The 26717-nt window shown below is 35.9% G+C and overlaps 1 protein-coding gene across 2 annotated transcripts in view; it reads right to left on the minus strand.

Moving 5' to 3' along the window:
* The window catches only part of XRN1 (5'-3' exoribonuclease 1), a 158772-nt gene that overhangs the window by 78011 nt on the left and 54044 nt on the right, over positions 1–26717 (minus strand). For both annotated transcript variants that reach the window (XM_028504430.2, XM_036018321.1), the window contains exons 16-23: positions 22266–22435; positions 21203–21323; positions 21005–21103; positions 16813–16916; positions 12248–12379; positions 3930–4092; positions 2595–2708; positions 503–601 (exon numbers count right to left, since the gene is read on the minus strand). In XM_028504430.2, coding sequence (XP_028360231.1) covers positions 503–601; positions 2595–2708; positions 3930–4092; positions 12248–12379; positions 16813–16916; positions 21005–21103; positions 21203–21323; positions 22266–22435 — 1002 coding nt within the window. The remainder of the gene's footprint in view (positions 1–502; positions 602–2594; positions 2709–3929; positions 4093–12247; positions 12380–16812; positions 16917–21004; positions 21104–21202; positions 21324–22265; positions 22436–26717) is intronic.

Genomic DNA, 26717 nt, shown 5'->3' on the forward strand with positions numbered 1-26717 from the left:
CTAATCAATGTGCTGCTTAAAAGCTTTAACACAATAACCTATAATAACCATTAGAGATTAATAATGGGATTTCAGTAATTTCTCCCTCAAAGGTCTACATGAAGTTCTGAGCAAAGTTTACACTAATTTTTAAATAATTCTAGATGTAATTTTGAGAGCCTTTAATCAGTACTCAATAAAATATTTCCAATAAATTCAAAGGAGTTGGCAAAAATGTCCTTCTAATATATTTATTTTTAATTTTTTAAAGATTTTATTTATTTTTAGAGGGGGGAATGGAGGAAGAAAGAGAGGGAGGAAAACATCAATGTGTGATTGCCTCCCACACACCCCCAACTGGGGACCTGGCCTGCAACCCAGGCATGTGCCCTGACTGGGATTCAAACTGGCCACCCTTTGGTTCACAGGCCAGCACTCAATCCACTGAGCCACACCAGCCAGGACCCCTCTGATATTTTTAAAGCTCAATTTGGAATTAAACAATATGGACTATAGTACTCACATGCTGGTTCTGTATTAAAGCATCAAGACTGGGTTCACATGGAATGCTGAAAACCACACGGATCCTACCTTCTGTAATCACGTCCCCTGAATCCTGAACCTTGCAGGGAAAAAAATCACAGTATGTTTTAGTCTGTTTCAACTACATTTTATTTACTTGACTTTTCTACTTAATTGAACATTTTATTATTTCTGAGATACAATAAGAGAACAAAGTTGGATAGTGGAAATTATCTTGGAATTTGTAAGTGAATGTGATTAAACTGCAAATTTGAGTCATTGTACCTTGTTAACCAGTCTTTTAAAAATTAACTTTTAATTTGCAAATAAAAGTTAACCAGTCTTTTTTTAAGTTAAATTTTAATTTGCAAATGATTTTAAACTACTAAAAGGTTGCAAAAACAGGTCAAAGAACACCTGAATAACACTTAACCGAGATTAACCTACTTGTTAACATTTTCTTCTACTTGTGTTAACATTTATGCTCTGCCTGTGCATTTAAGTATATGTAATGATTTTTCCGAACCTTTTGAGGGTACATTGCATGTATTGTGCTGCTTACCCCTAAGTATTTCAGTGTCTATTCCCTAAGAAGGATATTTTATTATATAATCACAGTATAATTATTAAGTACAAAATTTGCATTGACACTATAAACTACTGTCCACAGTCCTATTTTGTCAGTTGACCTAAAAATGTCCTTTGTAAAAAAAACTCCTTTCTCCTCTACTACAGGATCCAGGTTATGATCAGATATTGCATTTAACTGTCATATCTCTTTAACTTCCTTCAATCTAGAATACATACAGAACTTTTCTCTCTCTTTCACAACACTGACACTTTGAAGAATACAATTGATTCCTCCCTCTCCACCCTGCCTTTAAAAAAAAAAAGTTATTTTCAACTTCTCTGATGCTTCCTTGTGATTAGCTTAAGGTTATATAACACTCAGAGCCAGAATACTGCACAGGTGATGTGTGCTTCTTAAAATATCACACCTGGAGATACATGATATACTGAATAGTTTCATCTGTCCCTCGTCATAACACTTACTTTGATCATAGCATCAAGATGTTGCTCAATTTCTTCACTGTACAATTACAATTATTTGTTGCCCTCAAAACTAATAAATAGTTTGTGGGAAAACTTTCAAGGCTATGAAAATACCCCACTCCTGATAAAAAATTTCCTCTAGATTTAGTTTCCAATAATGATTATTGCCTAATTCAATCTATATCCTAATGGTTGTAAAACAATAGTTTCCACCCCCAGCATTATCCCCACATTTACCTTTGATATAATACTCTAAGCAAGAGCCCTTCCCTTAACTATTTACTTATTACCACTAAGTAATTATAAATTCTAATCTCCCCCTACCAATGATTTATAATTCATTACTGTACTTAATTACTTTGATACTCAATTTGTCCCAGACTTGACCAGTAGGAGCCCCTTAAACCTGGTTCCTGTCACTATGTGATGTGCTCCCATCATTCTTTTGAGCACTCCCTTACTTTCTGATACAACAAAAAGTTTCAGGCTCATCGTATACCTACCCTGCCCCAGCCCTGTTGCCCACCATTTCTCTGAGAAGTCCTGTTCTTTTTAGTAGGACATGGCATTACAAGTCAAGGTCTGGGTATTACATGTGTTCACTGCTACCAGAGTGTCTTTACTTCTGATCCTTTTGTGTAAAAAGAGCTAGAAAATATGTGTATGTACTGGCATACATGCCTATTTGCATGTACTTTTTTCCACATGAGAACTGGACTTCCCCAAAACATCAACACATTTACAAATTCATCGACCCAATAATACATCTAAAAGAACTATAGAATTGATTTACATATACCACCACAATATACCACTAAAGAGAGCAGGATTTGAATTATTTTTTCTCCCCATTGCCTGACACCAACCTGCTCAAGACTAAAAATATATCCAAATATTATGTTCATTAGTTAGATGAATAATTCATTCTTATTTTCCCCCTTCAGTATTACCTTTTATTTTACACCTAAATGAAGAGAAGTTAAAGAACTGTATTAACTTCAAACTAAAAAAAAAATTAATTAACAATAACAGGAACTAACTTCTCCAGCACAGCCATAATAGGGGGTTCCCAGCATAAAGACCATACTTCTTGGGGGAAACAAGTCATCCAATGTTTTGATATTGGAGAAACGGGAATCAAAAGCTCGGATGTCCTATATAGAATGAAATATAAAAGTATATCATCACAATCATAACTTCTATAGATTGCATACCAAGTTTTTTCCTGTGGGATTATGGTTATACTATCTATAAATGTCTAATTTAAAGACTGTCTACCTAACAACACTAGTAACTAAAATTTACTGACTGCTTATATACCAGATAACTTCTAGGTACATCACATTTCTAAATTCATTTAATCCATAAGACAACCCTCTGTGGCAGAGACTATTATTTGCCCCAGTTTATTTTTTTTTTAAATATTTTATTTATTTTTAGAGAGAGGGGAAGGGATTAACATTGATCAGTTGCCTCTTGCACATCCCCAACTGGGGATCTGGTCTTCAACCCAGACATGTGCCCTGGCTGGGAATTGAACCAGAGACCTTTTGGTTCAGAGGTCAGCACTTAAATCTATTGAGCCACACCAGTCAGGTCATATTAGTCCCACTTTACAGATGACAAAACTAAGGAACACAAATTTGGAGAATTTTGCCCATGATCATACAGCTAAGAAGTCTGTGCTCTTAATCACTACACTGTTTCCCCAAAATTACAGTATCACTACATGCTTTAAAAAAATTTTGTCCTCATACCATATCTAAGATTACAAACACAACAGCCTTTTCCATTTACTAATTTAGGTAAGGCAAACATTTTTTATTTTTGGAGAATAAAAATCTAAAAATGCAAAGGTATAAGTTAAGGCTGCATTTTTTCTTTTAGAGATTAAGTTAAGAAATAACTTAAAAAGACAAGTTCCAGCCCTGGCTGGCGTAGCTCAGTGGATTGAGCGCAGGCTGGGAACCAAAGCACCGCAGGTTCGATTCCCAGTCAGGGCACATGCCTGGGTTGCAGGCCATGGCCCCAGGTGCCAGCAACCACACACTAATGTTTCTCTCTCTCTCTTTCTCTCTCTCTCTCTCTCCTTCTCCCTCTCCCTCTCTCTCTCTCTCTCCCCCTCCCTCCCTTCCCTCTCTAAAAATAAATAAATAAAATCTTAAAAAAAAGAGACAAGTTCCTAACCACAAAGTTTTTTGAATATGTAATACTCCTTTTAAAACAAACAATATTTTGCAAATTACATTAAATAACAGTCTCCATTAAACATTGCTACCTTATTCTTCTATTCATAAACACATGTTAATCTGATTAGCCTTCACACAGTGTGACAGTGAACACTAAGACAGAATTGAGACCTGATGTAGACTTACCTTAACAATAGCTTGATAAACAAAAGGAAGAACTTGTTTTGACCACTGTTTCTCTAGATGAACTTCACCATTTTGATTTATTTGATATTTACGACCTGTAAGTAATTGAGCATACACAACTGCAGATGTTTCATTTATTATTATTCCTTTTCTTCTCAGGTAGCTAAAGGAAAGAATAAAAAAAATACAGACATGTATGAGTGTGTGTATATTTTAGGATGATAATCATCATCCCAACCATCATCTCATATTTAAATGCTTAAATAAATGTTAAACAAACATGCTAACAGTTCTGAGTGCCTAACTTAAAACTTTTGCATTAGTTTTTTTTTCTTACTCTGTGTATACCTCTCCCAATGTCTGTGAAATTACACGAAAACTCAGAGCTATAAGAAACTCCTGTGTTTTTTACCCCTAGAAAGGCTACACCATAAAGAGTGAAAACAGGTGTTGAAAAGAATGTGGAGAAATTGTAACACATATATTGCTGGTGGGAAAGTAAAATGATGTAGAAACTGTGTAAAACACAGAGAATTGTTAACCTTAACCCTAACTGTTTTGTCTAATTTTTAACTTTGCAACTTCTGCTTTCTTTCTACCTACATTTCCCAAGTATATTTAATAATGTGTTCTTTAATGAGACTGTACAGAAACAAATATGTATTTTTAAATAGTTGGAATATAAATATAAAACTGTACTTTCTGAAGACAATAGATGATGGTGGATTACTACACTTTAGACCTTACTAATTTTGGTGTTAGGTGTACTTCCTATAGTTGGCCTACATTTGGGTAATGATGCTGGTGATATCATCGAAGTGCTTCTGTATGTTAACTGAGGAGTTATAGTCACTTAGATTTAATGACACAAGTCTTAGTTTGGTCATATTTCTATCATCTTATTTTATTTATCATTTTAAGCATCCTAAACTTTGTTTTATTTTACTGTTCTATCTTCTTTCTTTTAAAATATTTTTTTAATTTTTCAATTACAGTTGACATATATTATTAGTTTCAGCTGTACAACATACTGATTAGACATGTATATAACTTACAAAGTGATCAGCCCAATATATCTAGTACCCATCTGACATCCACCATACAGTTATTACAATATTACTGACTATATTCCCTGTGTTCCACTTTATATCCCCATGACTATTTTGTAACTACCAATTTGTACTTTTCAACCCCTTTCCCTTTTTCACCCAACATTCTTCTCATCTGGCAGGCATCAGAATGGCCTCTGTATCTATGAGTTTGTTTCTTGTTGTTAATTTATTTTGTTTTTTTTAGGTTCCACAAATAAAAGAAAGCATATGGCCTTTGTCTTTCTCTATTTGACTTATTTCCTCAGCACAATACCCTAGGTCAATTCTCATTGTTGCAGATGGCAAGACTTCATTCTTCTTGAGAGCTGAGTGATACTCCATTGAATATATGCACCACTTCTTTATCCATTCGTCCACCAATAGACACTTGGGTTACTCCCCCACTCAGCTATTGTAAATAATGGTGCAATAAACATATGGGTGGATATATCTTTTCAAATTAGTGTTTTGAGTTTCTTCAGATAAATACCCAGAAGTGGAATTGCTGGGTTCTTTGTCTCATGCTATATAGTCTTTGTTGTAAAGTCTATTTTGTCTGGGATAAGTATTATTACCCCAGCTTTGTTTGTTGCCTTTTTCACACAGTCTTCTTCCATTCCTTTACTTTCAGTCTGTGTGTGTCTATTTGAAGTTGTGTCTCTTGTAGACAGCACAAATAAAGGTCTTGTTTTCTTATGCATCCAGTTACCCTACCCTATCCTTTGATGGTAGCATTTTAATCCATTTGCATTTAAAGTAAATGTTGACAGTATGTAATTACTGCCATTTACTACTTATATTTTTATCTTTTTTCACTTTCTTTTTTAAAAACTTTCTTTTTCTTTTCTCTTTACGCGGGCTGGGAACCAAAGTGTCCCAGGTTCGATTCCCAGCCAGGGTACATTCCTGGGTTGCAGGCCATAACCCCCAGCAACCGCACATTGATGTTTCTCTCTTTCTCTCTCTTTCTCTCTCTCTCTCTCTCCCTCCCCCTTCCTCCCTCCCCCCCACCCTTCCCTCCCTAAAAATAAATAAAATCTTTAAAAAAAAAAGTCTCTTTAACATTTCATATAATAATGGTTTGTTGATGATGAACTCCTTTAACTTGACCTTACCTGGGAAGCACTTTATGTGCCCTTCCATTCTAAATGACAGCTTTGCTGGGGAAAATATTGGTTGTAGGTCCTTGCTTTTCATCACTTTGAATTACTCCCTTGTAGTTAGCTCACTGCTCTTTCTTGCTGCCTTTAAGATTGTCTCTTTAATCTTTGGCATTTTAATCATGATTTGCCTTGGTGTGGACCTCTTTGGGTTCATGCTGTTTGGGACTCTGTGCCTCTGGCATGTAAGTCTATTTCCTTCACCAGGTTAAGGAAGTTTTCAATAATTATTTCTTCAAAAAGATTTTCAATTCCTTGTTCTCTCTCTTCATCTTACAATACACCATGATGTGAATGTTGGTATACTAGAAGTTGTCCCAGAGGTCCCTTAAACTATCTTTGTTTTTTTGGATTCTGTTTTCTTTTCGTTGTTCTGACTAGGTGTGTTCTGCCAGCTTATATGATAAATGTTGACTTAATCCTCTTCCTCATCTAGTCTACTCTTGATTCCTTCTAGTGTATTCCTCATTTGATATTACATTCTTCATTTCTAACTTGTTATGTTTTCTATATCCACTTTCATGTTTCCTGTCTCTTTGTTGAAGTTCTGACTGAGATCACTGAGCATCCTTTTAACCAGAGTTTTTGAACTGTGCATCTAGTAGACTGCTTGTCTCCATTATGTTTAGTTTGTTTCTGTAGTCTTGTGCTTTCATTTGGGACATATTTCTTTGTCTCCAAGTTTTGGCAGCCTCCCTGTGTTTGTTTCTGTGTATTAGGTAGAGCTTTTATGTCTCCTGGTCTCAGAAGAGTGGCCTTCTGTAGTAGATGGGTGTCCAGTGGAATGCAGTCTCACTCCCTTGATCACCTGAGCCAGGTGCTCCAGGTGTGCGCTTTGTGTGGGTTGTCCCTCCTGTTGTCATTGAGTCTTGATTACTGTTGGCATGTCAGTGGGAGGTACTGACCCCTCAGGCCCATTGGTTGTGAGGGACTGCTGTGACTTCAGTGGAGGAGTTAGCCACCAGGTATGTTGGTTCTGGGGCCTCTTGGGAGGTGCAGACCAAGGTTAGCCACTGCCTGAGCCCTGACCAAGGTCTCCTGGTATTAGCTACAATGTGATCTGCAGATCACTGCCATTTGCGCTAGGCTTGGAGGTGACTGGAAGAGGCTAGCTCATAACTTAGGACAGCTGCTACTAGTGCCAGGCTTGGATCTGCTTAGCAAGAGGTATGGGGCACACCAAAGCCCACTAATGCTTATTTGGGGTTTATGAACCCTTGTGACATTTTAGGAAAGTCTGGAGCATAAGTCAAGACAGGGCATTTATATGGAAAAACCATTAGGAGCGGCTTGGGTGGGCCTGCAAGTTGAGTGGGACAGGGTCTAAGGGAATCACCAGAGCAGGATGAGCAGTATGAGGCAGGTTGATGGAGACTCAGATGCGAAGCCTGCCTGAGCTGCAGGGGAAGGGCTCAGGAAAGGTACAGTGGCTTCTGCCAGCAATTCTGTTTGGGAAAAGCTATCTCTCTAGCCCTCACCCTGAATCTAGACAACTCAGTTCCTGCCTATAAATCCAAGTAAGTCCACATGTGGGCCCTTTAAGAAGAATGCCTGTAATTCCAGCAGCCCTCTGTCAATCTTAGTCCCAATCCCTGCTGGCTTTCATAGCCAGAAGTTATGGGAACGTCTTTTCCTGGCACTGGGATGTGGGCTGGTGATATGGGGATGGGACCCCTTTTCTTCAGGGGGAACCTCCACTGCTGAGATCTCTCTTCTGATTTTTAACCACCATATGTGGGTGTGGGACCAAACTGCTCTGCACCTCCACTCCTCCTACCCAGTCTCAATGTGGCTTCTTTTGTATATCCTTAACTACAGGACTTTTGTTCAGCTAGACTTCAGGGTCTCACCAATGACTGTTCTGTAGTTTAGCTGTAATTTTGATGTGGTTGCGGGAACAGGCAAATATACCATCTCCCTACTCCACCATCTTGACCAGAAGATTCCTATATTCTTTTTTTCATTTGGCTTTTTTCTTGTCAGTACTTTGCAAGTTAGAAATCTTGCTTTATATTCCAATCAATGGTTACTTTTGAATTAAATTTTTAAAAACAATTCATACTTCCCCCAAATTTCTAAATTATAAACAAGCTGTCTTATAACTATCCCATATCTAAAATGAGAATTAGTACTTGAAATTAATTCTTATTTTAATAGCTTCAGTGTTTACCACCAGTCCTTAACTCTAGTTCTTATGCTGATCCATCTCTTCTTGTTTGAAGTACAGGGTTTAAGCACTCTCCTACGAATTACTCTCTAAGTCCATCATCAGCTTCTCCATAATATCCCATAAAGTATTCCCTTGCTCCCTTCTCCCAGTCTTCTGTTCTTCTTTAATTCCTAAATCTTTTCACTCCATAATATCCTCAATATCCGCCTTCTTCAGTGAAGGTATCAACACTTCCCTGTGCAGCTCTTTCAAGTGGTATCCTCTTCATGATTGTTTTCAAACTGTGTACATGGAGGGTAGGAGGTAGTGCTGGTGTTCTCCTAACGACCCCATGTGACATTCAAACTCCTAACAGTAACTACTCATTTGTGACTCCATGATTATACATATGATCTACCCAAGACCACAGCTGTTCCACAACCTCCCTGTCTCAAATAAGTCTCTCCTCCATCCCACTTCAGTCATCTATTCCCTTGGTGATGACTTGGGCCATGAAAACACCTGTTATGTTTTCACCTCCAAAATCATTCAAATACTTTGTCTAAAACTTCTCCATCTAACTTGCTTGTTCAACCACTCTGTTTTAATTTAGGATCTCTAGTCCACCTATCCTTACACTTTCTCCCAAACTATTAACCCTCTACTTTCCTCAGTTCTCTTTTTACCCCACTTAGATTCCACTGTCTTCCATTCCAGTAACATCCCTGTTAGTATCCTAAACTTCCTTGCCTCTTCATCTTTTTGTTGTGCCCATCTGGCAAAATCCAGTGCTGGTTAAATCTAACTATCTGCTTTTTCTAGACATATGATTGATCAGCTCAGCTCTACTATCAAAAGACAGAGCAATTACATTATAAGCCCACCAATAGTTTCATCCCATCTTCGTTAAGACTAGGTTTCATTTCACCTTCAAATGTACCATTTTCCCTCCTTTTAAATGTTGTACCTCTCTTGTCATTTGTTTTTAAACATGACTGAATCTCCCTGAATAAACCCAAAACAACTCTATGCAATTCTATAGCCTTCTTCAGCTATCACCTATCCTATATCCTATCTTCAAACTATCTTATTGGTACCTTTTCATCAGAAAGGAAATCTGTTTCACAGGAATACAGAAATTTATCAGGCATATCATATGTGCATAATTTGAAGGTTTCTAAAAATAAAGCCATGTTATTTAGAAGTATCTGGAAGTATTTCATGTCTCATGTTCACAAAAAAAGGATGTGATGAATTTAGGAGAGTAAGATACATGGAGATAGAACTGAGATAAGTAATTGCTTCTATATTCTTGCTGTAGAAGTCTTAGAGCTAAGAATGATTTGTACAAGCATTATTCCTACTCACTGGAACCATGGGATCATCACCTCATTTTACTGACATAATTTGAAAAATCATAAATAAGTGAGGTAAACCCTCAGGGGCAGAACAACAATAGTCTTGTGATTTTCACCTTGGAAGACAAATTACAAAGAGCTTGAGAAGTATAGGGGGAAGGGACAAAATGTGAAACAACATGAGGGAGGAATACAGTTAAAGAAAAGCAATTTAAGAGAAGAATGCCCAGAATAAATAAACCTGAGTGCTCATGAACCTATGTAGTCTTGTCTACCCTTCTTTGTTGAGAAGAGATCTTGAACTAGTAGGTACTAGAATTCATTCTCTTGTGTGAACAAGACCAAGACCAACTGGTCAATCAGAACAGCTCTTGCTTAACCTCTTCATAACATTTTACATGACATAGTCCCTTATTTCTGAAACACTGTTTTTCTTTGATTTCCATAATATAACATGTAAATCTCCTGGCTTTTCTTTTACCTCTCAGCTTGCCTCTTTCATTTCCCCTGCATCTTCATCCTCGATACCATTCCTTCTTGATTCCAACACTCCAGCCACATTGGCCATAGTATGTGTACTGCTTTTCCTTTTGCCATAGGAACTTTGCATGTAATTTTCCCCTCATCCTGAAACATGCTGCTTTTACACTCTTTACTTAACTCCTACTCCACATTCCGGTACTAGTTTAGTCAACATTTCCTCAAGAAAGTTTTCTCTGACTAGGGCAAATTCTTCCCTAGTTAGGTCAAACACTTGTATTATATGGTCTCAGAGCACTACTCCATCAGAGCAATCAGTCACAGTTTGATAAAAAAAATCACACAAGACATTAATGTCCATCTACCATCTATCAGCCATAAATTTCATGAGTATAGGGATTATGGGATTTTATCCACTTAGTAGGTATCAATAAATAATTGTTGAATATATAAACAAATGTCTAACCAGGGCTGTCCAACCTTTTGGTGTCTCTGAGCCATACTAGAAGAAGAATTGTTGTCTTGGGCCACATATTCAATATACTGCAACACATAATTACAAACACATGTCATAATGTTTTAAGTAAATTCACAGTTTTGTGTTGGGCCTCATCATAGCCATCCTCAGCTGAATGTGGCCCATGAGCCATAGGTTGGACACCCTGGGAAACCCACATTATTTTGAAGAATTAAAAGTCTTAACTAAAATAATCTCTATTTCATTCAAACAAATATTTGCTGCTTAGACACCAGTCAGGAAATGAGAGCAGAGTGGTGACAAAAACAGATGTGTTCTCTACCCTTATGGAACACACTATCTAAACAAAGAGTTATTGCCCTGACCAGTGTGGCTCAGTTGTGGCTGGGCATCATCCTGCAAAGTAAAGGGTTGCAGAAACTGAATTCCTTCAATTCCTAGTCAGGGCACCTGCTTGGGTTCCATGTTCAGTCCTTGGCTGGAGCATGTTTGAGAGGCAACCGATTAATGTTTCTCTCTTCCACTGATGTTTTTCTCTCACATCACTGTTTCTCTCCCTTTTTCCTCCCTTCCCCTCTCTCTAAAAATAAATAAATAAAATCTTTTTTAAAAATTAAAAAAGAGTTGTTAAGGCCATCAAATAAATTTATTATTATGATTTTGTTACTAAGCTATAAATAAACTCAGAAAGATGTAAACTATACCAGGGCATCTGACTTATATTGTTGGAAGGCAAAAATATGTTCTACCTCTACTCTGAGAACTGCATTTATCTCCTTCATTTACAGTAGAAGGTTTTTTATGGTGTTTTAAGATTTACAATTTTTCCCTGTTTATTCATCTTTGAGTAAGGATATTATAGCCTAGTATTAGCTCCGTAATTGTAGAAGCGGTGTGTCCTTGAATTCCCTATTTCTCAATGGGTGCTATTACAGTTTAAACAGGAAAGCTGACAGCTATACTTTTATAACACCATTTCATTTGCCACTGTAGTCTCTATTGTTCTGTTTTGATTTAGAAAACCCTAGTGTTTGGATGAACAAAGAAAAGTACTGTTAGGGCGGGATTATGGGACACAACACACTCCAATGACCCTGAAATCAAGCATTCTAAGGAAGGTTACCTTCTTAGTTATTAGGTTGGTACAAACGTTACATGTCTGAATTCAGGGGCATATGGGGCTTGGGTGGAGATGACTGGGTGAGGAGAGAGAGTGAGAACAAAGAACAGTCTTCCTTCCTAGTTTCATTACTTATGTGTGACCGAGGAATTCAATGGCCTTATGGATAGTAACACATAACTCTCAAATATAGGCAACAGTATTAACTGTTATTCCTAGTATTAGGCAATCATGTCTTTTCTTTTTTTCTTTCTTTTATTTCAGTACATAATGAAGTATTTTAGTGATGAACTGGGCAAGATGAACTATATCTGCTGCTAACCATTATTATTTTAAACTACAAGTCATTACTTTCTTAAGAAAACAAAATGAAGACATAGTATATAGAGAGATTACCATGTTAAGTGTAAAATAAGTTAGAGGATAAGTACATTAGATCCCACTCTAGTTCTGTAATATAAAATCCTTTTTATGACACTCACTGTTCTGAAATTCCTTGTACTTCTTTGGTCCAGTTAGATTGTTCTTTGTCCCCAAGATGAACCACTTTAGATGGTGGAGCAGCTCTTCCCAGATAGAGCTTCTGTGTCCCTGAAGGTTCTTCCAAGTAAAACCTTAAAAATTAAAATAAAAATTATATTACCCCAAACCTGTGGTTTATTAGATTTCTAGCAGTGTTAAGTCTTCAAATGTTAGAGGTTTCTATAAGGTATAATAGCACACACACACACAAAAAAAGCCTCCTTTTAAAAAAAAGTTAATATAAATTTCAGAGCAAGATCTTATAAAACTATTTCAATCCAAATTTAAAAACAAACTACTTTCTTTCTTAAGAAACTAAACTAATACATATTACAAAAATATAAAGACTAAAAAGAACTCTCAAATTCAATAAAGTATTTTTGCTAAAAAGGTTTAACTTGATTCTAGAAGCCACTATACTTGGCTCCAGTTTACAGGAAATATGTGGGATGGAGGACCCACTTAAATGACACTAAGAGGAAATGACCAAGTAAATCCAGATCTACAAAATAACTGGCTTGTACCCTTCAAGGAAAAAGGCTGGGAACTAAGTTCAGCCAGGTCCTAGGATACAAATCAACATAGAGAAATCAACTGTATTTCTACATACTAGCTGGGGAAAGTGAAATTTAAAACATTATACAATCTATAGTTGCTCCGAAGTAATTTAAATACTGATATATAAATCTAACCAAACGTGTACAGGATGTGTATGCTGAAAAACAAAACAATGATAAATGGATCCAGTGAGTCTGAAGACTCAACACAGTAAAGATGTCAAATCTCCCCAAATTAATGTATAGGTTTAATTCAATTCCTATCAAAATCTCTCCATAATTTTTGGAGATATACAATAATTTATTCTAAAATTTATATGGAAAGATGAAGAACCAAAAAGCTAAAAGAATTTTGAAAAATAAAAATAAGGTGGACAGAATAGCTCTACCTAAGGTTAAGACTTACTGTATAGCTCAGTAATAAAAGAAGCACGGCGTGGTTCTGGCATAAAAACAGACATACAGATCAATGGAACAGAATGGAGAACTCAGAGCAGACCAACACAAATGTGCTCAACTCAACTAATTTTTAAAAAGATTTCAATTACAGTTGACATTCAATATTATTATATTAGTTTTGGGTGTAGAACATAGTGATTAGACATTTATATAATTTATAAAGTGATCCCCCTGATAAGTCTAATGCCCCTATGGAACCATACACAGTTATTACAATATTACTGACTATATTTCTTATACTGTACTTCACATCCCCGTGACTATCCTGTAACTACCAATCTGTATTTCTTAATCTGTTCAACTATCACCCCAGCTCCCCAACCTCCCTTCCATCTAGCAACCATCAGTTTGTTCTCTGAGTCTATGCATCTGTTTTTGTTTTGTTTGCTCCTTTATTTTGTTTTTAAGATTCCACATATAAGTGAAATCATACGGTGCTCAACTGTTTTTGACAAAGGTGTAAAAGCAATCTTATGAAAGAATAGCCTTTTTAATGAACAATGCTGGAGCAATTGAATATTCATAGGCCAATGTATGAACCTTGATCTAAACCTCATACTTACAGAAAAATTAATTCACAACAGATCATGGGTTTAAATATAAGAAGAGTAAAAACTATAAAACTTTTTGAAACACAGATGAAAATCTTAGGAATCTAGAGCTATGTGAAGGGTGCTTAGACCAAAAGCATGATCCATTAAAGAAAAAACAAATAAAACTGCATCAAAAAGGCAGGGGGACTGAATTCTGATGATTAAAAAAGAATCCTCACAATTTCATACAAAAAAGCAGATACCCACAAAGGAAAAATTCATACTGTTATTACATTCTCATCAAGAAAATTACATGACAGGACATAGTTAAGATATGTTTGTACAGATCTGAGGAAAAGTAACTGGGCCTCTATAATTCTAAATCTTTGTGGGAAGAAAACAAAACAGATCTTCTGGACATGTAATAACTTGGAAAACATAACATTCCCTCATTTTCTCTGAAAAAAGTTACTTTAGAAAATTCTAGAGACTTCTGGCCAAGATAGAGGCATAGGTGGACGCACCGTACCTCCACGCACAACCAAGATTGGAACAACAACAATTTAGAGGCAGAATAACATCCAGAACTGACAGAAAATTTATCTGAATGGAAGTCGGACGGCCAAGAAGTTGAAATAGACCCGTTCATCCAGACCGGTAGGAGGGGCGGAGACGAGCAGCCAGGCGTGGGTCGAGGTGCAGAGAACAGGGAGAACTGGGTGCACAAGGCATCTGGGGCACGCAAGATAGCTGCAGGTGGACCATGAGTACACAAGCAGTAGCTGGCAGACCCAGTGAGGCAGTGATTGTGGAACAGGGCAGAGTGTGCAACCCAGGATCCCAGGGAAAGGACTGAGGTCCCACGGAGAACGGAGCTACCGCCTTTGTTCCCTCTCGACACTGCCCTCACATACAATGCCACAATCTAGCGACTGGGGTGCCCAGCCCTGGTGAACACCTAAGGCTCCGCCCCTCACCGTAACAGGAGCGACCAGACCCCTCCCCCCCAAAAATGGCTCAAACAGAAGAACACATCAGTGCCCCAGGTCTCATCTTTTTAAGCGACCGAGAAATAGCCAATATATCAGATGCACAGTTCAAACCACTGGTGATCAGGAAGCTCACAGAATTGGTTGATTTTGGTCACAAATTAGACGAACAAATGCAGGTTATGATAAAAGAAATGAAGGAAAATGCACAGTGAACCAATAGTGATGGAAAGGAAACTGGGACTCAAAACAATAGAGTGGACCAGAAGGAAGAAAGAAACAACCAAACAGGAAAGAATAGAGAAATAAGAATTCAAAAAAATGAGAAGCTAAGGAACCTCCAGGACATCTTTAAATGTTCCAACATCTGAATTATAGGGGTACCAGAAGGGGAAGAGGAAAAGCAACAGATTGAAAACATATTTGAACAAATAATAAAGGAGAACTTACCCATTCTGGCAAAGGAAATAGACTTCCAGGAAGTCCAGGAAGCTCAGAGAGTCCCAAAGAAGTTGGACCCAAGAAGAAACACACTAAGGCACATCATAATTACATTAGCCAAGGTAAAAATGAAGGAGAGAATCTTAGAAGCAGCAAGAGATAAGGAGATAGTAACCTACAAAGGAGTTCCCATCAGACTGTCAGCTGATTTCTCCAAAGAGACCTTGCAGACAAGAAGGGGCTGGAAAGAAGTATTCCAAGTCATGAAAGACAAGGACCTAGCCCTGGCTGGCGTAGCTCAGTGGATTGAGCGCGGGCTGCAAACCAAAGTGTCGCAGGCTCGATTCCCCCAGCAGCCGCACATTACTATCTCTCTCTCTCTCCCCCCTTCCCTCTCTAAAAATAAATAAATAAAATCTTCTAAAAAAAAGAAAAAAAAGAAAGACAAGGACCTATATCCCAGATTGCTCTATCCAGCAAAGCTATCATTTAGAATGGAAGGGCAGATAAAGTGCTTCTCAGATAAGGTCAAGTGAAAGGAGTTCATCATCACCAAGCCCTTATTTTATGAAATGTCAAAGGGACTTATCTAAGAAAAGAAGATTAAAAAAAAACATGTATAGTAAAAGGACAGCAAACTCACAATTATTAACAACCACACCTAAAGCAAAACCAAAAGAAACTAAGCAAACAACTAGAACAGGAACAGAACCACAGAAATGGAGATCACATGGAAGGTTAGCAACAGGAGAGTGGGAGGAGGAGAGAGGGGGAAAAGGTACAGAGAATAAGTAGCACAGATTGTAGGTTGAAAATAGATAGGGGGAGGGTAAGAATAGTATGAGAAATGTAGAAGCTAAAGAACTTATAAGTATGACACATGGACATGAACTAAAGGGGGAATGTGGGTGGGAGAGGGTATACAGGGTGGAGGGGAATGAAGGGGGAAATGGGACAACTGTAATGGCATAATCAATAAAATATATTAAAAATGTTAAAATTAAAAAAAAGAAAATTCTACAGACATGAAAATAAGAAATCAGACCAAGTCTACATGAGATAAAAATAGAAGACAAAGAATAACTTGTCCAAATAATCATAGATAAAATGATTGTGAACTTAAATAAATACATATTTTAAATTTTTTAAATAATGTTTTTAAAAATGTATCATTTAAAAGAAACTTGGAAGAGGTATGGTAAAGGTAAGGTTATATATATGCTATTAATTCTTGTCACTAAGAGAAATATAGATGCTAAATAATATAGTGATAACTAGTAAAGAATTAGGCTATAGAACTTCCAAGCTATTAAAAGGAAAAGAAGGCAGAAGGGAAAAAATAATATATATACCTAAAATATCTCAAGAGAGGTACAATAAACTGTCAACAATGGTTAAACTTCAAGTGGTGTGATTAGAGGACTTTCATGATCACTAATACAGTATGAACATTTTTACAATAATGATGTCAATTAAAATATATCAGTAAAAGCTATTAAGTAACAAAGCAAATATAAATTTTAAAAAATTATAAATCAAATCTTACTTGGTTTCTCCATCTGATACACCAACAACTCTAGCTTCTTCAAGATGAGGCCAATTAACAAAGACCGACTTTCCAAGCACTGATGAAGCTACATTTTCTACACTCTTAAAGTAAAAGCAGAGGAATTCATTTATATTTCAGGACCAGGAGAAAATTTTAAAGAAACAATATTATATAATTAAAACCTGGCTTGTGTTTATAATTATGTATTTAAAATCTATAAAAAAAGCTCTACATAATTAAAATAGATATACCATTTGCTCACGCAAGCCCATTATTCCCTATAATACCTATTCCCAATAGTTCTCAGTTGTGCTGCTCTTCTCAGTGTTACTCCAACTTAATTATTGCATCCACTAAAGTTCAGTTTTCTCTTCTTTAAGTTGTACCTGAATTGCTAACTACTCTTTCCTTTCTAGTACATTCTCTAGCATTTCTGGGATTTTTAGATTTCAAATTTTCCTTTCCTTTTCTAAACAATTATTTTTCAACTGTTTTTACCTGCACGCCTTTCTTCACCCTTTAATTTAGTATGAAATCTGTAAACATTAACCAAGTGTACCTTCCTCTCTGCCAGCCTCTTCTTATTAGAGTATGACCAACTTACAAGTACATGACATTAGGGATCTTGCCTCTTACTCATTTTCTCAACAGCCCTGGCAGTTGTTTAGCAGAGTGGTCCACTGATTTTAATTCTGAATGAAATTACTTGGTGAGAAAATAAGTTTTAGTAAAATCAAACAGAAGATCACCGACCTACAATGTATTACTGTCCATAATAATAGCATTAGCAGAAATAATGTTTAGCAAGAAGCTGAAGTTCCTAGTTCTGCTGCTGACTAGCTGAGTGAAAATTCCTTTTTCAATGTCCATTTTAGTTTTTTAATTTATATAATTAATATGTTGGATTAGTTTTTACAAAATTCCATCCAGTTATAAAGTTCTATGATCCCATCATTTTCATGATTATCTTGTTTATTTTTCTTATGGAAATTAATTTTTTAAAAGCAGGGGAAACATCTAGAAAAGAGCTATTATTATTCATTGTCTCATATCAAATAGTCAAATAGTATAAAACAGAACCTAAGAAATCTGATTTCTTTTCACTCTGTGGTTGGTATAATGAAATAAGAACACTAGCCTTACAGTTAGGAATCTGGGATCCAAATGTGGGTTCTACCTGTTTTCAGCAATAGTTTCTTAGGTGACTCTTTTAACCCCACTGAGTCTCAGATTTCTTTTATGAGACAAAGGAATAATATCTACTTCACAATGTTTATTTGAGGATAAAATAAGATAATAAACACAAAAGCTTTGGTACACTACACAATGGCATAAATATTCTATATGAAATAATATGTATTTTTTAAAAGACTATTTATTTGTTTGTTTGTTTGTTTGTTTATAGGGGAAGGGAGGAAGAAAGAGAGGGAGAAAAACATCAATGTGTGGTTGCCTCTCACATGGGCCCCACTGGGGACCTGGCCTGCAATCCAGGCACGTGCCCTGACTGGGAATTGAACTGGAAACCCTTTGGTTCACAGCCCACACTCAATCCACTGAGCTACACCAGCCAGGGCATATTTTTAAAGGTTTATTTTATTCTCATTTGAGAGAAGGGGAAAAAGAGAGAGAGAGAGAGAGAGAGAGAGAGAGAGAGAGAGAGAGAGAGAGAAATGTCGATGTGAGAAACACTGATTGGCTGCCTCCTTCATGTGCCCCAACAAGGGATCAAACCTGCAACCCGGGCCTGTGCCCTGACCGGGAATCAAACCAGGGATCCTTCTGTTAAGGGACAACACTCCCACCAACCTAGCCACGCTGGCCAGGGCTATATGAAATAACATTTAAGTAAAAGTTATAGTTTAAAAAATAACATTTTTATTACTATTGGTTAGATAACAACTTCGTGGAAGAAACTGGAAGTTTAAACACAAATTTCATTCATTTTTTTCTGTTTATTAAGCTTAATCATTATTAGCAAATATTTCTTTAACAATTAGAGAGGACTATTTTTAGAGTTTTTGGTGGTAACTTAATTAATGTGAACAGAATGTAGTCATACATCAGAATGAGTATTCTGATAAATGAAATAAGTTTCAACATTAGAACTATGTTCCATTAATTATCCTTTTCTCTTCTTTCTATATATTTATTTCTAATTTCATTCTCCCAATCTTTCCTTTAGTTTTTGAAGGAAATGTGGTCCTTCTTTTCCAGATTAACCCTTTTGTTTAAGCCCTAGATAAAACCCCTCATTACCCCACATGGGGTCTTATTATCAGTAAACATCCCTTTCCTCTGTAGTATCTTTAATATCCACCTTCTTTTGCCACTAGCCTCACCTCTCTTCTATGTGAATTTCTCTTCACATGTGAAATTTCACTATGTCTCTTCTCTATCTACAGTTTTGTTTCTAGCCTTCTTTTAAATAAAAACCTTAACCAAGGTCTTAATGCCTGCTACCTCTACTTTCCACCTACACGGTCCTAGACTAACCCTTAGAAACTGGTCTTCAGCCTCCACCAACCTATTAGAATGGAACTCTTAAAGGTCAACAATGGTGCCTAAAGGACAAATTCAGACTTTGTTTCAGTTTTTATTCTTGAATTGTACACAGCATCCACTCCATGAGTCTGTGATACTACTTCATCTGGGAATCATTCTCTTCTGCCTGTCTGAACACTGTATCACTTTTGCTACTCCTTTCCCAACCTTTACAACCGTATTTCTTGATGCTGAGACCTTCAATCCTCAGAGTTCTTTTTCTTCAGAGAAATGATCCCCAAGATCTTTTCTCTATTTGACAATTTGACTATTTTCTCAATAAAGGATGTACTGTTCTAACTGCACAGAAGGTAAATTATCCCATTATATACAAATGGATGACTTAGGGCCTTAGGGCCTTAGCTTCGTGGAACCCCTGTTGGAAAGGCTGGCAGTGCTGCTCTTAAGTCCTAGTACCACCTTATAATTCTATCATTGTTTACAATTATTCTCCTCAAACCAGGGACTTTCGCATTTTAACTTCTTTATCCCAGTAAACAATAATTATTTTCTAGTTAATTATCCTGGATCCTGAAAGTTCTATTTAGTATTTTCTTCGTTTTTCAACCCCTAGATTTGAACTATGAAATGTCAATTTTATTTAGTCTTGTTCATCTAAATTGGAAATTTTCAACTGGTATGCTGCAAGAATTTTTAAAACATGCAATATCTGACCATTTAGTCAGGGACGCTGACTTCTTTTCCCTTAGGTTGTCAAATTAAAACATGACAACAGTCAGCACAACAATAACCATCGGTGTGAAATAAAAATTATACCTATTTTTTGTCAGATTGGCAAAAATATAATTTTTTGGTGTGCCACAGAATTTCCGTAATCAGTTTATGTGTGCCATGAGATAAAAAAAGGTTGAAAGTTGCTGATCTAGATCTATTACCACTTCCACAGTTTATGCCCTTATTACCTAATACTTCCATGACCACAACCTCTGACCTTGAAGACGTTTCCATTTTCTTCCATTTCTCTTTTATGCAATTTAGTATATTATAATGCCACCAAATTAATCTTGAAAATTCCAATTTCAAGATACCATACATGGGAAAAAAAGTCCAAACTCCTCAGCCTGGTATTCAAGGAATATCAGGCATAATCTGGCCTCAAACTGTTTTTCAACCTTATCTTCCACTATTTCCCAACACAAGTCATCTGCTTCAGTCAGGTTTATCTATTCCTTCTTCTTAAATACATTACATTTATTTGAAAAGAAAAAAGAAAAAGTATCAAGAGAAATTTCAGACATCAAAAGGTTAAAAAGAATAAAAAAATGTATCACATCTATTTTTGACAATAATTCCCAGCTCATGTTATTCTTTCACCTATAATACCTTCCCCCTCCTTTTCTCTTCTTTGTGATATTTTTTTTTAGCACCCAATTCAAGCCTATTCTCATCTATAAGTCTGTGCTTAGCTCACATAGCTCATTTCCTTTTCAAAGTTCCTAGAGCATTTTTTTCTCATTATGTCACAATTATACATGTCCGTTTATTGGTGTAAATGTTTCTTTATTTTTATTTACTGTGAACTTTTGTAGCTATTTTGTTATACCTCTTTGTTAAACATGCTGCAGTTAGGACAATTTTATGCATAGTAAGCACCTAATAAATATATAATAAAGAAAATACTTACAAGTTCATCTGATTCTGCATTCACTAAGATTTCCAACATCATGTTTTCTCCACGACTGCTCTGCTGGAATACTTGAACTGCACTTTTCTTCAAAAAAAACTTTAAAAAATTTCAGGGAATTGAATTTTAATTCTTTCTCCATAATCACTTTACATTCAATAAATTTTTTTTAAAATTCTGAACTAAATAGCCACTGACTTTGTGTTTGATGTGTTTCAGAGTAGGAAATCCACAGAAATATAATGCCTTCTGGTCAACCCTCGTTATTTTGTTCTTGCTTATGTCTACATGCCAAGCATCTAATGATATTATTTTATACCTAAAAATAAATCAAAGCATTTAATTTAAAATTCACACATTATAAGCAATCACAGTTTTTCAGCATTCCCGTAAATATTTTGCAAGAGTCATCTTGCTTTTAAACAAGGCAATGACAATTCACCCTCACAAAGAAAACAGAGAGCAGGGCAATCCAGACCCTCTGTTGTTACTGGTGCAGATACAACCATAGCTGTAAGTCACTGAATGGAAGTTTTCCCCATTCATTTAAAACAATATTTGATACAAGCTATATATATAAACAAAACTGTATATAATTAATTTTAAAAATAAAAGGCCATATTAAGTATATCACAAATTTCCATATCCTCCATCTTCCAAAACCCAGAATGGAAAACAGCATTTTATAATGTGTTTTATAATATGTCTATTCACCTTTCTTTCCACTTTTAAAAAAAATAATAATCACTGAGAGATGTTTACTTTTTCTGCAACTCAACAGCCATCTAAATAAATACATTATTGGCAGGAAGAAAAGAGAAGAGAAAAAAACAAGGATGACATTTTAATGAGGAAGATAGAGAAGAAGTGGGTTTGAGGTAAGAAAAGGAGTTCTTTTACTTCTATTTGGGTGGCTACCCAAAAGTTATAGCATGTCAAAAAATACTGGGAACAAACTGGCAATGGAAACAAAAATTCACATATCCTTTTGAAGAATAACACAGATATACACTAAGGAGGAAAAAACTTAGAAACTTAACAGAAGATGGAGAGGCAGAATCTGACCAAAGCAGAGAACTACACAAACAATGAGAGAGAGAGAGAGATGCTATAGTCCTTGGCAAGTTGGATGTAACTCATTATAAACTGATTGTTAATTATGAATTATTTGTTAATTTTCCAAAGAGATATTTAAAAGCTTTTACTTTTGGTATGGGGGGGGACTCTTTGCAGTTTTTGAAAAATTACCCAATAACATTACCTTGTGCAACACCGCTCTATGGCAGGGAACCTCTCTGGCCATGGAGAGGGATAGGTGAACTCTGTGCTTGCATCGTACCAGCACATTAAACACTCACTATGTTGGTTTCTTTTCCTCTCTTTTTCTGTGAGGGCGTGGTTACATGTCTCCATGGCTTCCAACAATCGCTTCTGAATGTGAAGATTGAATAGAGGTTAAAGGTATAAAAATTCTGTAATTTCAACATCCAGAATAAATCTTTTCCCTTCAGTATACAGAATTGTGTTCTTGAAAAATGAAAATCTTAACTAATGGAATTCCTTCCCATTTCATCACATGAAAAACTAATGGGCTATTATTCATTGTTTCGAAGGATTTGAATATTGTTAGATTATCACTTGCCTCTGCAAATTCCTCTGGACCTATTACTCCAACAGTAGACAGTGAAGAGTGCATAAGAACAATAGAGAATCAAATTTTAAATGTGAATTCATTGTTACAATTTATCATAATTCATAGAGCATTAGTCTCTCATTTTACAAATTCTGCAATGGTATACCAATGTTTATCTTCCCAAATTATTTTACATTTAACATAATTCCAATCCAAATTGTAATGGTTTAAAATAGTTTTAAAAGACAAAATGATACGAGTGTTCATATGGAAGAAGGAATATGTGAGCTGCAAAAGTAACTGGGGACCTGTCTTATCATTTTTTACAAAGCTACTATAATCAAAACATTTCATATTGATACAAGAGAACCACAGGCCAGAAAAACAGAAAAGTTCAAAAACAAATACAAATCAGTGTCAAGATCATAGTACTTGAACATTTAAGTAATGCTGTTGTCATAATTAGCTAGGCAGCTGGGGGAAAAAAGGACATACACTCCCCACTTCACACCATATACAAAAGCATCAGAGTAACAAAAAAAAGAGTAATAAAACAACAACAGTATTAAAAGAAAAGCTGGGAGTATTGATAATCTGGAGCAATAAATTCTTATTTAAGACCAAAAAACCTTAACAGTCTTAAGGGAAAAGACATTTTTAAATTAAAAAAAAAAAGTGAAAGACATCACACACAAATCAGCAGACAAATGCTACATTTGGGAAATAATACTACTACCATACTGGATTGGCCAAAAAGTGTGTATTTTTTTTTTCCATAAAATAAGACACATTTTTCATTTTCACCAATAACTATTGACTTGGCTGTTTTAAGTTTGTCAGCTATCTCCCACTATTGGCTTCTAGTGGGTGGAGGCCAGAGGTGCTGCTAAACATCTTCCAATGCACAAGAGAGTCCCCAGCAAAGAATTATTTGGCCAAAGTATTAATAGCACCAAGAAACTTGGCAAACCACTTCTGACACATTCAATCAGTCACAGCACCTTCTTCATGCACTGCACAAATCTTTTTTTACATTTCAGTTACATGTTTATCTTTCTTGAAATAATAAAGCACAACATGCCAAAAATGTTATGTATCTTCTTGCATCTTCACTACTAAAATGACTGCACAAAAATTCACTAATTTTGATAAGTTTTTTTTAAAAAAATGAACACTGATAAGACAGGTGTCATGATACAATGTAACAAAATTGTTCTGAATGGCGTTAAAGACAACTAAGCACTACTAGAGCCATCATACGAAACAAACTAAATGGACTTTTGTCTAACCCAATACAAAAAATTGCTAGAAATCAAAAAAAGAAAATGAGGTAAAGGATATAACAGGCAATATACAATATTCAATATAGAAACTGCAAAGGGCAAACACATAAAAATATTCTCAAATTAGAGGTCAGGGAAAAACAAATTTGAATAATAATAAAATGACATTCTTTGTCATTAAGTGAAGCAATGCTATTCAGTATTCAGGATTGGAGAAGCTGAGAAGTGGGTACTAAAATATTGCTGATGTGAATTAGACCAGTGTTCTTGAATGTTCCCATTAACCAAACAATCCATTTTTAGGAATTTACTTTATAAAAATATAATTTTACTATATAACAATGCATAAACAAACACACAAACAAAAAGGATACATAAATACACAAGTATTTTTATCACAGCCTTGCATACAGTGGCAGAAAACATCAAGATTCACAAGAAGTTGCAAAATTAGCCCCAAGCAACCCCATGTGCCTTTCACCTACTGTTCCCCTTTCTTACACACAGACACAGAACTTTATAAAATCCAGGGAACTGGCATTGGTACAACACTATTAGCTAAACTACAAACATTCAGATTTCACTAGTTTTTATGTGCGGCTTTTTGTGTGTGTGTGTACAGGGCTATGGAATTTTTATCATGTATATGGATTCATGCAACCATGCAAACTGGCATATAGAACTGTTGCATCATGATAAAAAAAAGTCCCTCATGTTATTCCTTTATAATCACATCTTATCCCCAACCCTAACCCCCAGCAATCACTACTGTGTTTCATATTATAATAATTTTGTCATTAAGAATATTACATAAATGGAATCATGTAATACATAACCCTCTGAGACTGATTTTTTCATCCAAGTTGTTTCTATCAAGAGCTACTGCTGAGCAGTACTCCATTATATAGATGTACTATAATTTGGTTATCCCTCAGTCGTTGAAGGACATCTGAATTTTTTCCAATTTGGGATTACTACAGGTAAGCTGTTCTGAACATTCATATACAGGTTTTTGTGGGGGGACATACATTTTCATTTCTCTAGGATAAATTTTAAAAATCACACTCCAAGAGGTGATTGCTGAGCTGGATAGTAAATCTATGACTAACTTTAAAAAGACCTATTGAACTGTTTTCCAGAGTGGCCTCCTAGACTTTTAGTCCAATAATTATCTATGCCACTCTCAAAGCATTTACAGAGAAGGCTGTAAAAAGAGGCAGGAAGTAGTAAAATCTGGAAAAAAAATTTTTGAGTAAAATAGATAACACTGTACCATAATTTCTTGATTTTAAGATACCATTAAATTATCAATCTTTTGGGAAATAAACACTGAATTGAATTTCCATAATTATTTTTTACTGACAATGGTATTTAGTTATATCCTATTTTCTTCTCCAATATCACTTATTTTATTGGGGCATAATTTGCATTCAGTGAAATACATGGACCTAAAGTTTCTAGATAGATGAATTTTGACAACTGCATACATCCAAGTGAACCAAGATATAGAACATTTCACCATCCAGTTATTCCTTTCCCCCTCCCCTCTCATCCATTCACTATGTAACCACTGTTCTGCTTTCTGCAAAGATTAGTTTGTGCTCTGTTGTGTCTAGCATCTTTAGCTTAGAATGTTTTTGAGTTCTTCCATGTTGTTTCACTTATCAGCAATCTATACTTATTTTATTGCTGAGCAGAATTTTATTTGGATTTACCACCATTTGCCCATTGGATTGTTTCCAATTTTTAGTTACTATGAACAGTTGGTACATGGAATTGCTGGATTCTAGGGTAGTTTTATTCTTAACTTTGTAAGAAACTGCCACACAAATACACACAAAAAATTATTAGTACTATTTTATACTCCCACCACCAATGTATAAAAATTCCAACTGCTCTACATTCTTGCCAGTATTTGGTATTGTGTTTCAATCTTTTAATTTTTTTCCATTCTGAGAGTGTTAATGCAGTGTCATCTCAACATGGTCATGGTTTACAAATCTCTCTGATGACAAGCTAAACACAGTTTTGTGTGCTTACTGGCTATTTGTATGACGTCTGTCCAGAAAATGCCTAACCACTATTATATAATTGTAACAGTTTCCACAACATCGATGTAACCTGGCAGCCAAGGAGAGTGGATTGGATTGCATGTGAGTGAACAATGACAACTTCACTGTACTAGTCAGTAGGGGCAGTAGATATGTTGAGTGAGCATGTGCACTGTATGGCCATCACATTCAAAATGACTGAGTGAGTGGAGCAATGAATTTGCATCAAAGTTTGTGTTTCCTCTGCGGAAACTATTTGGATGATTCAGAAGGCCACAGCTATGGGTAACTGGTGATTGGCAGTTTCATCATGACAATGTGCCTGCTCATGCATCACATCTTGTGCAGTTTTTGGCAAAACATCAAATCCCCAGGTGACTCAGACCCCCTACAGCCCAGATCTGACACCTTGCTTTTGGCTTTTCTCAAAACTAAAATCGCTTTTGAAAGGGAAGAGATTTCAGACCATTGATGAAATTCAGAAAAATACTATGCAGCATCTGATGGCAACTAGAACTGTGTGAGGTCCCAAGGTGTCTACTTTGAAGGGGGCTGAGGCATCACTGTCCTATGTACAATTTTTCTTGTATCTTCTTCAATAAATGTCTCTATTTTTCCTATTACATGGCTGGATATCTTCTGGACAGACCTTGTATATCCTGGTTTGTGAAATGGCTCTTCGAATATTTTGCCTATTTAAAAAATTGGGTTCTCTGTCTTTTTACTATTTAATTAGAAGAGTTGTT

The sequence above is a fragment of the Phyllostomus discolor genome, chromosome 2 (assembly GCF_004126475.2).
Source record: "Phyllostomus discolor isolate MPI-MPIP mPhyDis1 chromosome 2, mPhyDis1.pri.v3, whole genome shotgun sequence".
Taxonomy (NCBI): Eukaryota; Metazoa; Chordata; class Mammalia; order Chiroptera; family Phyllostomidae; genus Phyllostomus; species Phyllostomus discolor.